Raw genomic sequence first — 16,462 nt, forward strand, 5'->3', positions numbered from 1 at the left:
ATGCGTTTTCAAAGAAATTGAACACTTATAGTGCTTAATAAACGACTACAAGAGGTCTGTTATGAATATTGTGTGGATGTCCATTTACCCCTTCCTCTTCATCTTCTCCAAGTAACTTCCACTACCTCCACCATCCATTACTCCTCCACTACCCATTCACTCTTGTAACTCACCTCCATTCACATTCATGGGATTGATTATCCACTATTTGTCATTTAAGAACAATTGCAACCTATTTGTAAGACTATGCCTATAAATAGGGCATGTCATTTGTGTTGTAATGCAAGTGAAGAAATACAAAAGTTCTCTCATTCTCTTGTCTTCATCTTTCTACTTTTGTGGTTTCATTTTGGTTCTATTTCATAAGACGTTATCAGCACGAAGCGCTCTTGTAATCGGAAGGTGTTGTAGTAAGGCTAATCAACTAGAAGGTAAATTTCTATATCATTCTATAATGGTTTGTTTTATAATTATTCCATTTTCTTATTCACATTGATTTGTTTCATAACTATTCTATTCTCTTAATATTAATTTTCATTTAACTTTTTATATGATAGTATCATCATGTCAAATCTCACGAAACTTGAGTTTGTGGCTCTTGACATTATTGGAAAGAATTATTTATCATGGATATTAGATGCGGAAATCCATCTAAATGCCAATGGTCTAGGAGACACAATCAAGGAAGGCAACCAAGCATCCAACCAAGATAAAGCCAAAGCCATGATCTTTTTACGTCACCATTTGCATGAGGGGCTCAAGACTGAATATTTGACCGTAAAAGATCCACTTGTTCTTTGGAACAATTTAAAGGAGAGGTATGACCATCAGAAAACTGTAATCCTTCCTAAAGCTCGTTATGACTGGATGCATTTACGTTTACAAGACTTTAAATCTGTGATCGAATATAATTCTGCAATGTTTAGAATCAGTTCTCAACTGAAATTATGTGGAGAAAGATCACTGATGAAGATATGTTAGAAAAAACATTTTCCACATTTCATGCATCCAATGTGCTCCTGCAGCAGCAATACCGTGAGAAAGGTTTCAAAAAATATTCTGAATTAATTTCTTGCTTGCTTGTGGCTGAGCAAAATAATGAGCTTTTAATGAGGAATCATGAATCCCGTCCTACTGGCTCCACTCCATTCCCAGAAGCGAATGTAGTGGCAACTGAATCAACCCGTGGCCATGGTCGTGGACGTGGACGGGGTCGTGGTCGTGGCCATGGGCGTAGCCGTGGACGTGGCCGTGGTCGTGGAGGTGGTCGTTCCCACCAGAAGTGGGCAAATAATGATGAGCATCACCAAAAAGAATCTAGTGGAAATAATAATCATGTTGAAAATCTTTGTTATCGTTGTGGTGGCAAGGGTCATTGGTCTCGTACCTGTCGTACGCCAAAGCATTTGGTTGACCTCTATCAAGAATCGCTGAAAAATAAGAATAAGAATAAAAATAAAGGCAAAGAGCCAAAGGTGGAAACAAATTTTGTAGGAGAAGAAGGCGATTCTGATTATGGCAACATGGATGTTACTCATTTGGATGTTGCTGATTTCTTTGACGATCCTGATGGAAGAATTGATCACTTAATTGGTGATGGAAGTGTTAAAAAATGAGTCATCTTGATGTAATTGAGTTTCTATAATTAAGCATATTTTCATGTTTTGCTTATAAGTGTGCTCTTTCACCTACCACAATAAATTCTGTACTTGTAAGGTTATTACCCCCAAAATAAATATAATTATGAGTTTTTATTCATGATAAAATTATATTTTCTTTTATTAATAATGTTTTCTTTTTAATCTTTTCCTATGTTTTTTTTCATGAAGAATGACCATTATTGACATCAATAATGAAGATTTGTGTCTCGTTGATAGTGCAACAACTCACACAATACTCAGAAATGAGAAATATTTCTCTTCTCTGGTAATGCGAGAAGCCAATGTTCAGACTATATCTGGAAGTATAAATCTCATTGAAGGCTCTGGAAGAGCTGATGTATTACTACCTGAAGGAACAAAATTACATATTGATAATGCATTTTACTCTACCAAGTCTAATAGAAATTTATTGAGCTTCAAGGATATCCGCAGAAATGGATATCATGTTGAAACAATAAATGAAGGAAATCAAGAATACTTGGTTATCACAAACTTAATTTCTGATAAGAAATGCATTCTAGAAAAATTACCTGCCTTTTCTTCAGGCTTATACTACACACGTATTAGCACAATTGAAACACATGCTATTGTAAACCAGAAGTTTACAAGTGAGAATAAATTTAACATTTGGCATGACCGGTTAGGCCATCCCGGGACTATTATGATGCGAAAAATAATTGAGAATTCATGTGGACATTCACTGAAAAGTCAACAGATTCCACAATCACATGTTTTCTCATGTGCTGCATGTTCTAAAGGAAAGTTAATCATTCGACCATCACCAGCAAAAATAGAAAGTGAGTCTCTCACATTTCTAGAACGTATACAAGGGGATATTTGTGGACTGATACACCCACCATGTGGACCATTTAGATATTTCATGGTTTTAATTGATGCATCAACAAGGTGGTCACATGTTTGCTTATTATCCTCTCGTAACCTAGCATTTGCAAGGTTGCTTGCTCAACTAATTAGATTAAGAGCACATTTTCCTGATTATCCAATCAAAAGAATACGTTTGGATAATGCTGGTGAATTTACTTCACAAGCTTTCAATGAGTATTGTATGTCTCTTGGAATTGATATTGAACATCCTGTAGCACATGTTCATACACAAAATGGACTTGCAGAATCATTAATTAAACGACTACAATTAATTGCAAGACCATTACTGATGAGATCAAATCTCCCAAATTATGCTTGGGGACATGCAATTTTGCATGCAGCAACATTAATTCGTATCAGGCCAACAAGTTATCTCAAGTCCTCCCCTTTACAATTGGTTTTTGGTCAGGAACCTAATATCTCCCATCTAAGAATTTTTGGAAGTGCAGTATATGTTCCTATTGCTCCACCACAACGTACTAAGATGGGTCCCCAAAGAAGGATGGGAATATATGTTGGATATGAATCTCCTTCTATAATAAAATATCTAGAACCATCAACAGGAGATTTATTTACGGCTCGATTTGCCGATTGTCATTTTGATGAATCAAAATTTCCAACATTAGGGGGAGAAAAGAAGCAGTTGGAAAAAGAGATTAGTTGGAAGGAAGTTTCATTATCTCAACTTGATCCTCGTACAAAACAATGTGAACTAGAAGTTCAAAAGATAATTCATTTACAAAGGTTAGCTAATCAGTTGCCAGACGCATTTACTGACCCAAAGAAAGTGACCAAATCACATGTTCCAGCTGCTAATGCTCCTATCAAAATTGATGTCCCTGTTGGACAACCTGCTATTGTAAATGAATCTAAAGCACGCATGAAGCGTGGCAGGCCCATTGGTTCCAAAGATAAAAATCCTCGAAAGAGAAAAGGAGCTAAAAATGTAGATGGCCAAGTCGAGGATAATCAAGAAAGAATTGCAATTCAAGAGGAGTCATTAGATAATGCTAATGTCTCAATTCCAAAAGAAAATCAACTACCTGAAATGTGCGAAAATGATGAGATCTCAATAAATTATGTTATGAATGGAATACGATGGGATCGAAATGAAGTCAATGTTGACGATATTTTTGCATATAATATAGCGCTTGATGTGATGAATGATGATGAGGATCATGAACCAAAGTCTATTAGTGAATGTAAACAAAGAAAAGATTGGCCAAAATGGAAAGATGCAATTGAGGCTGAATTGAATTCACTGGAAAAGCGAAAAGTGTTTGGACCTGTAGTCCATACACCTGCAGATGTAAAACCAGTCGGATACAAATGGGTTTTTGTGAGAAAAAGAAATGAAAATGGTGAAATTGTAAGACATAAGGCACGGCTTGTTGCCCAAGGATTTACACAAAGACCTGGTATCGATTTTGAAGAAACATACTCACCAGTGGTGGATGCAACTACTTTCCGATATTTAATTAGTCTGGCAGTAAAAGAAGGACTCGATTTGCGTCTGATGGATGTTGTTACAGCCTATTTATACGGCTCACTTGACAATGATATTTATATGAAACTCCCTGAAGGATTCAAGTTGCCGGAAGCATACAATTCAAGTTCTCGAGAGCAATACTCAATTAAGTTAAATAAATCTCTGTATGGATTGAAGCAATCAGGGCGTATGTGGTATAACCGTTTAAGCAAATATCTGTCAGATGAGGGATACAAGAATGATCCAATTTGCCCATGTATTTTTATGAAAAGATCTGGAAATGAGTTTGCGATAATTGCGGTTTATGTTGATGATATAAATATCATTGGAACTCCTGAAGAGCTTGCAAAAGCTATGGGTTGCTTAAAGAAAGAATTTGAAATGAAGGACTTGGGAAGAACAAAATTTTGTCTTGGATTGCAAATTGAATATTCAAGAAATGGGATCTTTTTGTATCAAGAAACCTATACAAGAAAGGTCTTAAAGCGTTTTTATATGGATAAATCACATCCATTATGTACTCCGATGGTTGTAAGGTCTTTGGAGAAAGATAAAGATCCTTTTAGACCTCAAGAAAATGATGAAGAACTACTTGGTCCAGAAGTACCATACCTTAGTGCAATTGGTGCACTCATGTATCTTGCTAGTCACACACGACCTGATATATCATTTGCTGTTAACCTACTAGCAAGGTATAGCTCGTCACCAACACGAAGACATTGGAATGGAGTTAAGCACGTTCTTCGTTACCTCAGGGGTACTATGGACATGGGGTTATTCTACTCAAATGTACCCAAAACTAACCTCATTGGTTATGCAGATGCTGGATTCTTGTCTGATCCACATGTCGGTAGATCACAAACAGGCTATTTGTTCACATATGGTGGTACAGCCATTTCATGGCGTTCTATGAAACAAACCATATCAGCCACATCATCTAATCATGCAGAAATTCTTGCAATACATGAAGCAAGTAGAGAATGTGTATGGTTAAGATCGATAATACATCACATACGAACCACTTGTGGCTTGTCTTCCAGCAAAATGATCCCGACAATTCTATATGAAGATAATACTGCATGTATTGCGCAACTAAAGGAAGGGTACATCAAAGGAGATAGAACAAAACATATTTCGCCAAAATTCTTCTTCACTCATGATCTTCAAAAGGATGGTGAAATCGACGTCCGACAAATCCGTTCCAATGAAAATCTAGCAGATTTGTTCACCAAGTCACTTCCTTGTACAACATTTGAAAAGCTTGTTCATGATATCGGATGTCGTAGACTCAGAGATATCAACTGATATTACCAAGAGGGGGAGTTAACACATGCTGTACTCTTTTTTCCTTGACTATGGTTTTTATCCCATTGGGTTTTTCCTAGTAAGGTTTTTAATGAGGCAGCACTTAATAGCATATCAATAAATGTGTACTCTTTTTCTTCTTCTAGGTTTTTATCCCACAGGGTTTTTCCTAGTTGAAGTTTTTTAACGAGGCACATATTTGTATAATGGACATCCAAGGGGGAGTGTTATGAATATTGTGTGGATGTCCATTTACCCCTTCCTCTTCATCTTCTCCAAGTAACTTCCACTACCTCCATCATCCATTACTCCTCCACTACCCATTCACTCTTGTAACTCACCTCCATTCACATTCATGGGATTGATTATCCACTATTTGTCATTTAAGAACAATTGTAACCTATTTGTAAGACTATGCCTATAAATAGGGCATGTCATTTGTGTTGTAATGCAAGTGAAGAAATACAAAAGTTCTCTCATTCTCTTGTCTTCATCTTTCTACTTTTGTGGTTTCATTTTGGTTCTATTTCATAAGAAGGTCAACCAATTGTTTTGTTTTTTATATTTTTGATATTATCATCCAACTAATCCAGTTCGGAGTCCGTGACTTTCCCTCCTAATAAAAGTGTCTCCTCTGGGACTGAAACTCAATACTCAAAGAAATATAACTGGATTATAAATTTATATAGTGGATTATAAATTTGAGGAAAATTATTTGTTAGTAACCCCTTAATATATTTAAACAAGAGATTATAAATTTGAGGAAAAAATAAATTAAAATTTTATATTTAAAATCAAAATCAAAATTTCAACTGACTTTTATATCATTGCGAGGGGTACCAGCTTGTAAGAAAGTGGGGAGAATATTTTATTTGGCCTAGACGCCATACACCATGCTCTTTCCGTCCTTTATTGTAAGATCTTTTTAATTAAATTGTGTGGTTTAAGAAAACAATTAAAATTAGTTAAAAGCAATTAATATGTAGTAAATACAATTTTTTTTCAAATATACACTTATAAATAAATGGGTAAATCCGAGAGAATAACAATAAGATAAATGAAAAAAGAGAATGTATTAAATGCATTAAATTAAGAGTAAAATAGATAATAATACATTAAATGCTTGGACAAACTCAAAAAAGATCTTATAAAAAAATAGACCCATTTAAAAAATTAGATTTTATAATAAAAAACAGATGAGTACCGTGTACATCAAGCACACTAAATTCAGCTCCACCATAATTAAATGAAGTTTCAGGAAGGTAATGCTCTCTGCTTTCGAGGTATAAATGTGGTCACATCTAGTGATTTGATAAAAAGCTCTTTATATCTAATTTAAGTACTCTTCTACCGATTTATAAGTTAATTCCAACATTTCACACGCACCAAGAAAACTTTAAATTTCATTAACTCTCATTTAAAATTTAATAATTTTTTAACTTTAGTCCTATTTAATATATATTATACCTTATGTAAATAAAATCGACACAATAATACATTGGGGGTAAAATATATATTTATACAAAAAAATTTTCTTATAACCCTATAAATAGGACTAAAAAAGGCCTTCTCTTTATTTTATAAATAAGACTAGAGTAGATTAAAGTGTTTCAAGTCCAATTTTTATTAAGCCTCCTTATCCGTATTTTGTACTTGCCTCTATATATGTAACGGTTGCTGTTATAAGTTACCTTGAAAAATGATGGCTTAAGTTATAAAATACACCTCTGGTCTTATTTATAAGATACTTTCAGCATGTTTCACATATACCAAAAAAAATTCTAAACTTTATTAACTCTCATTTAAAATTTAATAACTTTCTAACTTTATTCTTATTTAATTTACATTATACCTCATGTAAATAAAGTCAACACAATAATAAATGACGGGTAAAATTGTACATCCATACAAAAAAATTTCTCTCAATACCTTATAAATAGGACCAATATGTCTTTAAATTTTTTTTTTTAAAAATTTCAAGTGTGTCTGCATTACATTTTTCTTCTTTTTCTCGACATTATTACCTCACTTTCCTTTATCTCTCTTTTCAACAGGAATTAAATGGGAATAAAATTTTAAAAAAATTTAATAATATTAATAACATTCTAAACGACTTATATTTGGAATGAAATTCTTTTTCCTGGCAAAACGGAAAGGAATAATTTTTTTTTTCCCCCTAGAAACACTTACTCGTATGTAGGAACCAGATTGGAAAGATTCAAGCAAATCTATCAAAAGAGGCAAAGTTTTCCGAAAGTATTTATTTTTCTCCACCAAATTCATAAGTATCCCTATGCTAGAAATAGGACTTCTTAGTGCATACTCCCTCCGGTTCTATATATAAGTTTCATTTTTGGAGATGGGTGTGGTCCAAAGTATAAGCTTCATTTTAAGTTTGTTTGAGTATTTATTACTATTTTGCCACTGCATTTAGCACTCTCTCTCATTAATATTACTCCCATATATTCTCTTTCATCATTTTTTCATTTGTTGCATCTCATTTAGTCTCTTAATAAATAAAGGAAAATTTTTTTAAAAAAATATATTTCTGACTTATTTATTATTTTAATTAATTTTAATTTTTAGTTCGTTAAACATAATTCAATTATTTAAAACTTATATATAGGACCGAGTGAGTATTAGTTAATGGTTCAAAGAAGGTAGGCATTGCACCACCCCGGTCCTAGTAAGTCGGTTTCAAATTTCAATCAGTTAATAAATCGTTAAATATATTTTAGCTGATAAACTTTTCTAAATTTGTGATTATAAAATTTTTTATCTTTATATTTATAAATCATTCTTACATGACGTGAATTGAATAGAAATACAATTTTAAAACAATTATTAATAATTGTTTAAATGACTTATATTTGGGAACAAAAATTTTTTTTATTTTTTTCAGGAGTAACTTCCAATAGGAATCCAAGTGGTATAATCACACAAAATTTGAGATAAGTGATAAATCACAATATTTATGTCTTGTAAATAATAGGGTTTATTAGATAATTACTAGGAGCTCATTTGATTTTTATTTTGATCTTAAATATAAGATCCCAATCTATTTTGTCTCTCATATTTATCCATTTTTTCTTGAGATAGTCTTTGTAATAATGATAGTTTTAGTCAATACACTTGAATAGCAAGGATATTTTTGAAAAAAAAAAAATCTATTTATTACAAATAACTAACAGAACTAACTTCATTAATCTGCTCAAATTATTCAACTAACTCTTATATTAAGGATTGGAGGTAGTATTTCTCATACTTTATTAATGCACATAGTACGCATCTAATTTAAAATGATATGACAGCTGCATCAAACTTAACACATTAGTACCCGAGAAAAAAAAAAATTCAACATTTAAAATTTAAATATGAGTATGAGCTAATATAATTTTTGGTCTCTCAAGTTTATATGAATTTTGGTTTTAATCTATTAACTTTCAAACCATGGGTTTTGGTTTCTTAATGAATAAAATAGTTGAGATTTTTGTTAAATTATAAGGACCAATGTTTTAGACGGAAAGAAATTTGAGAGACTAAAACTTATAATTTGAAACTTGAGGGACTAAAATTAAAATAAAAAAAATTTGAGGGACCAAAAATTGTATTAACTCTTATGACATTAGGGTGAAGAATTGAAAAGGCATTGTATAGAAGGGTTAATATCATTTTTAATCCTAAAATTTGATTTTGTTTTGGTTTATGAAATTTGAAACCGGTGATTTTGTTTCCTGAAATTTGATCTTGCTTTAGTCCACCGAAAAAGTTTTGGTTCTTAAAATAGTGCTTTTGGTTTCTGAAGAACGGTTTCAAGAGTCAAAACCATCAATTTCGAATTTCAAGATAAGGATGAGGTCAAATTTCAGGGATTTGTAACCCTTATAAAATTAAAGAATCAAAATAAAATCTCACGTAAAGTTAAAAGTATACTTTTGCCCAGTAAAATGACGCCTAAATCATTGGAATTTTGCTTGATGAATATTTTTTTTTTTTAATTAAAAGGACATGCATTCATGACGGACCCGCTTTCCCTGCTAAGATCACCCAAATGCATCGTTTTACTAAAGAATAGAGAAATCTTGGCCATTTTTTCTACTAATTACACATATTTCAATAAAATATAGTTATTTTTCAAATATTAATCCCAATACATGCATAATTATGAAACAAATATTATATATGTAATTAAAGAAACAAGTAGAAAGTATAGACAAATTCAAAACCAACCTATGATTGGAATGTCAAACTCTTTCTTCAATCCGAAACTTTTCTTTGCGTTGAAAAAAATTGAAAATTTAGAAAATTCCTGTAGATCTTTCAGTTTGGACACCTTCAATTTGAAAGCTTTTTATTTGATGTCTTCTCCCAACCATCAATTGCAGAAGGTTAGAGACTCTTTTTCCTCCAAAAGTTGGCCCCAGTAGAGACTCTTTAATTAGGTTAATGTTGAGACAGTAAATTTATTTGTTTAATTACATTATCTTTGAGATTTCATTCTCGATATATAATTTTTTTTCCTAATCATAATTTCCTAATGAAAATAAAAGAAGTATTTTTGCCATCAATGATTCGTGATTCCGTATCTGGCCAGGGACCACAATTTTTGAAAAACTACAATTCAATGAATGGAACAATAGGCTATTAATTGAAACAGTGTGTATTGGTTGATGAAAACCAGTGCTAGTTGTTTTAGTGCATTTATTGCAAAATGGGTTACAGACAAATTGGTCAATCAGAACGATCTCTATATAAACCCTTCGAATTCATGTTGATGCATTATAACAACTGACATTCATGGCTTCCAGATATACATATGGCCACAAAACCAGGCATTCTCTCAGATTGGCCTTGGAAGCCTCTTGGCAGATTCAAGGTTCTTTTTTTTGTTATTGTTTCTCATTCCTTACTTCTTCATTATATTATATACTCTTCATTATTAGTGATATTTCATCTTTATTTATCTTCTACACTTGCGCTTGATTCGATCAATTGCATTCATCGTATGCCCCATCAGTTTCATATGTTATTTATATTCCGCCGTTATTTTCCTTATCACTGCACTGCATGGTTTAACTTATTTAATCTGCTTCTTAACCATTTATTTAGCTTGAGTTCGAGATGAGTTCTATTCTCATATATGTTTTATAAGGGTAATATTACTGATAAAAGAAAGAGATAGCTCTCAAATAATATTAGTTATGTTAGTTCATTATTGTAATAATTGATGATCAATAAAAACGTGACATATCACGAAATTATCTTCACATATACTAAATTTTAAGGAAATATTTTAGCAAGAAACTGGAAAGGGAATATTGCTTAAAAAAAAAATCTCCGATTGCAAAATTTATTACCCAAAGGCATACCTAAAGACCCCAGTTTTTGAACGGGTGCATACCATGCATCTTCTCTGATTCAACTCTTCTTGAATTATATGTAACAATTTAGCTATGTACGCTTCTGTTTCCCATATAGTTAAAGATAGGTTACATGTAGTTAAAAAAGAATTATACCGATTGAAGAGGGGTTGTATATAGGTCCTTAATTTTTTTTTTTTGGGGACCTGAGGTCCTTAAATAAATTTTAGGAACATATGGAAAATAAATTATGCAATGTGGGGATTTGTCAGCAATTTTCACCATTAGAAATTTATTATTACTATATTTGGCGCTACACATGCTCATGCAACTAAAATAACACATCGTATGAAACAATAAGTTGTATTTTGTAGTTAAATATTAATGATTCAAAGTTCCAAGATTATTCATATTCTTAAATTGACACATTATTTTGTTTTGATGATATGCATATATGATGAAGGATAATGGAATAACTGAAGTACCTGATATTGGTCCCATGGGTAAGCCACAGCCTGCACCTTGTCACGTGCGGGGAGCGTGACCCATATTATTTTCTGATATTCCCATTTCTTTTGGTGAGAGTGCTACACATTCTGATATGGAGTTCCTTTTGTCGCTATCAAACTGCTAAAGGCACCAACAGGATCGTTGATAAAGGCCTTGAGTTCGACCAAGTTGATAGAGAAAGCGACTGGTACAACTTAAATTATGATGAAAAATATTACTTAAATGTGATTTTTGAAAATCAATATAAAATACAAGTGCTTATAGTTTTACTTGATTTTTGCTTGGTCCATACAGTTTGTCCTAATTATAATGAGGTCTCCGTATAAAGTTTTTTATCAGGTTTTTATACTTTCACTTAATTTTTAATCAGGTCCCTAGAGTTTTTTTTTTTATTTATAAATCACTTGAAACCACGAGAACATAGACCTAAATAGACGAAAAATAAAATAGAGCATAATTAAAATAAGGTGAAACTATAAGGACCTGCTAAAAAAAACTATAGGGACCTAATGAAAACCCAAGTGAAACTATAGGAACTTGGATATTAATTTTCCGTTTAGTTATTGGGCGGATATTTTATTTTTTCCATTTTGGGTATTGTTGTCGTTGTAAAATTTATTACTTCTCTTTCCCGTGATTTTTCTCTTATCTTTCTAATACAAGGTGATAAAACATTTTCTTATGCTTTTCTCTCTCCTCCATTTTCGCTCATCATCTAAACAAATTGAAGCATAAAGGCGGGTATCCTTTGAAAAAACTGTAGTTAAAACAAATGTTTAGTTATGATTAAAAATATTCGAAGTTCAAATCTCATTCTCTTCATTTCTTTAACTCTTTCATGCCAATTTGCAGGGACGACCCCATTTTATTATCTTGACTTGTTTTATACCTAATTTACATGTTATTTCCTGAGGCACCTCATCACTTACCCTATTGGAGAACAAATGGTATAGTTCTTACAGCTTTATTGCGTGCTGGTCCAGTAGAATTTTTTTATTATTGGCTTCACAGAGCTCTTCATCACCATTTCCTCTATTCTCGCTATCATTCTCACCATCATTCTTCCATTGTCACACAGCCTGTAACTGGTAAGATATATATTTTCATCATCTCAAACTATCCATTCATATATAAAAATATCTTTATCCTTCTCTACATAAACAAAGAGGGTGGGTGATATTTTAGTTTAAATTATAAATCTTGATAGTATAATTTAGTTTGATCAGCAAATAATTTATGTAAGTTGATATGCAAAGACGCAAATCCACTATTATTCGTAGAAAATACTTGTTATTCAAAGTGGGGTTGGGAGAGGTGGTAGGTAACTTGTCCCCCTGAGTAGAGGTGCTGGGTTTGATCCTTGAGCATGGAAAAAACCCTAGCTAGGAGACCCCCACCTCCTTTAAGAGACTTGAGTAAACTCAGGCTGGATTAGTCAAGTTCCTTGTAATAGGATCTGGAGAGTGGTGGTTCCATTGTAACGAAGAAGTGACTAATTATTCTAAATTAGTGAAGAATATTAATTCATTTCTCATATAAGGGTTGGGGCATACATGACAACGTTAGTTCCTTTAACAGCTGGCCTAAGTCCGTGTTACATTAATAGTATGTTTTTCGGTGAGTTTTACATTATAATATTTATATCTGAAGAATTTTCTTTAATTTCTTTCTATTGTTTTACCTTTTTACAGCTGTGATTCATCCATTTGCTGAAATTGTGGCATATTTCGTGTTATTCTTGATCCCAATATCTTCAACGATATTCACAAGAACTATCTCCATAGCCTCCATATTTGGTTACATATTTTACATCGATCTCATGAACAACTTGGGTCATTGCAACTTTGAGTTCTTCCCGAAGAAGCTCTTCTCTGTCTTTCCCTTGTTTAAGTATCTCTGCTACACGCCATCGTAAGTCTTTCTTTTTGGTTCTGTCTTATTTTGCATATATATATTTGAAAATTTAAGTAAAAGATAAAGATTACCACACGTAATTCACTAATTGCAAGTTTATAAATTCAAGAAATTTCCGGTAATTTGATTTTAGCGTGTACTGATTTGTAAATTGGTGGCCGCATTGAAGGTTTCACTCATTGCACCACACCAAATTTAGGACAAATTACCCCCTTTTTTTGCCAATATATGACTACATTTACGGCACTGTGGATGAATCCTCAGATGATACTTATGAAATATCTCTGAAGAAGCCAAAGGACTTGCCAGATGTGGTTCACTTGACCCACTAAACAACGCTTGTCTCTATCTATCATCTCCCTTTGGGGTTTGCTTCTTTAGCCTCAAATCCTCAAACCTCCAAATGGTATATTCATTTGCTGTGGCCCTTCACATTTGTTCTTAACCTAATGGCTTGGATCTATGGTCGTACCTTTGTCTCAGAAGGGAACACTTTAGAAAAGCTCAACTTTCAATCATGGGTGGTACCAAGATTTACAAAACAAGTAAGAATTTGGTTAATTCAACATAATTAAACATCATATTGTAACTCACTTTACGTTTTATCATGGTCACATTCTCCTTCTGTATGATACAGTATTTCTCAGAAAGGCAAAGGAAAAGACTGAACAAGATCATCGAAGAGGCTATTCTTGAGGCTGATTCATATGGCGTTAAGGTGCTCAGTCTAGGGCTTCTTAATCAAGTCAGTTTACATCATTTTCCAGCTGTTAAAATTTTACTTTTTTTTTTTTTTTGAAATGTTTAAGGCTGTTGTGTGATTATATGCAGAAAGAAGAGCTGAATGCATACGGTGAATTATATATTCAAAAGTTTCCAAAACGAAAGGTAAAGATTGTAGATGGAAGTAACTTAGCCGCTGCTATTGTCGTGAATAGCACTCCCAAAGGTACAAGTCAGGTGCTTCTACGTGGCAACTTTGATAAGGTTTCCTTCTCTATCGCCAAGTATTTGTGTGAGGCAAATGTGCAGGTAGCCATGTCCTAAACTTCATCTAATTTTAACTTCATTCGACAGTTGAAACAGACAAAGCCTAGTAAACTTTATGAAACCAAAGGGATCAATCTGATTTACTAAGATCTCAAAATTTGGTGAGCAGGTGACCACGTTATATCAAGAAGAGTTAACGAAGATTCTTCTGGACTCAACACAAACCCTAAAGAAAGCTTTGCACTTTCAACAGCTTCTTATGAGAAGGTAGTGAATACATTTGGTGAAATTTTAACTTCAAGACATTGTTACTACTGATTGATGTTGGTGAAGTTTTGTTTCACTTTTTCCCCCTTCATTAGGATGACATAATAACACTTTGCAGATATGGTTGGTGGGAGATGGATGGAATGAAGATGAACAGATGAAAGCACCAAAAGGCTCATTATTCATTCCATTTTCTCAATTCCCTCCAAAGAAAAAGTGAAAAGATTGCTTCTACCACTATACTCCTGCAATGAGGGTCCCTCCTTCAATCAAGAACACGTATTACTGTGAGGTTAGTACTCTGCAAATAGTTTCAAACAAATAGTCTAATTATGGACGCTTCAATATATTCAAAAATGCTTAATACTTAATGCTTCCATTTTGTACATGTGAAATCTCATTTTGCAATAAGTGAAGAATTGGCTTCCAAGAAAGGCAATGAGTGCTTGGCGCATAGCATGCCTTGGAAGGATGGAACGTACATGAGTGTGGCTCTACGACTTTTAGTCTCCATAAAATATGGGATGCAGCTATTCGTCATGGTTTCCAACCTTTGGACACTCCATGTACAAACTGACGAGGCAGTCTTCCCTAATTAAGGAATGAAGAGTCCTGCCTACAATAGTGATGAAATAAAGACTCTATTTTAAACTACTGATATATTACCCTCAGTCCTAAATATAAGATTTGCTAATTGGACAGCAAATTGTACTACAAACTAAATTTTATATTTAGGACTAAATATAGTAGTATTTAGGAAAAGTCCTGCCTACAATATAACAGTGATGAAATAAAGACTATGTTCCGAACTACTTCGAACATAGTATTTATATCGTTATATTGTCATCATATGGTTCTCTCAACCTTTTAAGAGACTATCTTCGATTAAGTCGTCGTGTGTTTGAGTAATCATTTCAATGGGCTTGGATATTATTGAAGAAGTTGTCTCTGAAGCTTTCTAATTAAAAGGGTTATGACTTGGGAGTTTGAACGTGTGCTTACGTATAATATCTGTTGGGTAACGTCGCATGTATATGCATTCTGTAATAGTTCTCTAATAACATTACTCAGTTTGTTTACCAATCAAGATTCAATTAAACCACTAGTCCTACTCCAAAATGACAACAACCAGCAGAAAACAATTTCAATTAATTAATAAATTTCTCAGTGTACAATGCTAATTATTCTTTTTTTATGGCACAAAGACATAAACAAATATAATTAATTATTAAAATGAATTCATTACTGTAGTAGAAGTTGAAGAAAGTGAGTTAACCAATGGATCGGACGTCCTTAATTTATCCTTTTGAGGGAATATATATAATTGATCCTTAGTGTCAAATGTGTAAGTTAAATAACAGGAACAATAAATACTTGAGGAATTTTCTTGAAGAGTAAATACAAAAACACTGAAGTTTTAAACAGATCGAGTAGGTGAGAGAGTTTTAGTGTTATCTCATATAGTGATCTTATGTATGTTACATTCTCACAGAAAACATTTCTACACACAGAAGTTAAATGCTATTTTATTTTCCCGAGAAAATCTGTGAAACTGAAGGGAAATATATATATTCTGTCTCTCTAGTCGTGGTTAGCAAGTGAAACTACTCGCTTGCCAATGTTGAGACCCCCATTCTCAAGTCCTTCAACAATGTCTTCCGCACAAGAAATCTTGCCTTCTCTGATATAAGGCAAGATGAAGTCCAAATACTTGTGATAAAGATGGTAATCATCCACAACGTTGTAACCTTGCATACGAATCCATTTGCGAATAAGAGACGTAATGTTAGTGATTCCTTCAGGCTCATCAAGAGTGTATTTCCTAAGGTTTATGGTATAGTTCTTACAGCTTTATTGCATGCTAGTCCAGCGGAGTTTCTTTATTATTGGCCTCACAAAGCTCTTCATCACCATTTCCCCTATTCTCGCTACCATGCTCACCATCATTCTTCCATTGTCGAGCCCATTACTTGTGAGCCCTTTCATCTCATCTTCACATTTCGACGTGTGCAAAACCTAACTTTCTATATACGAATAGGGTGATTTTAAGGACTGTGAATCACTAAACATCAGGTTTCTGT

The 16,462-nt window shown here is 33.1% G+C and overlaps 1 protein-coding gene and 1 pseudogene across 1 annotated transcript; both read left to right on the top strand.

The window, feature by feature from the left end:
- Positions 1-564: 564 nt before the first annotated feature.
- LOC114751125 (uncharacterized) lies at positions 565-1,616 on the top strand. Its single transcript, XM_028939789.1, has 2 exons — positions 565-837; positions 927-1,616. Exons 1-2 carry the CDS (start codon positions 565-567, stop codon positions 1,614-1,616), a joined length of 963 nt encoding a protein of 320 aa, XP_028795622.1.
- Positions 1,617-10,156: 8,540 nt separating this feature from the next.
- Positions 10,157-14,958, top strand: LOC114751127 (very-long-chain aldehyde decarbonylase CER1-like; annotated as a pseudogene).
- Positions 14,959-16,462: the final 1,504 nt, after the last annotated feature.

The sequence above is a fragment of the Neltuma alba genome, unplaced genomic scaffold (genome assembly GCF_004799145.2).
Source record: "Neltuma alba isolate B1F8T4 unplaced genomic scaffold, ASM479914v2 tig00006763_pilon, whole genome shotgun sequence".
Lineage (NCBI taxonomy): Eukaryota > Viridiplantae > Streptophyta > Magnoliopsida > Fabales > Fabaceae > Neltuma > Neltuma alba.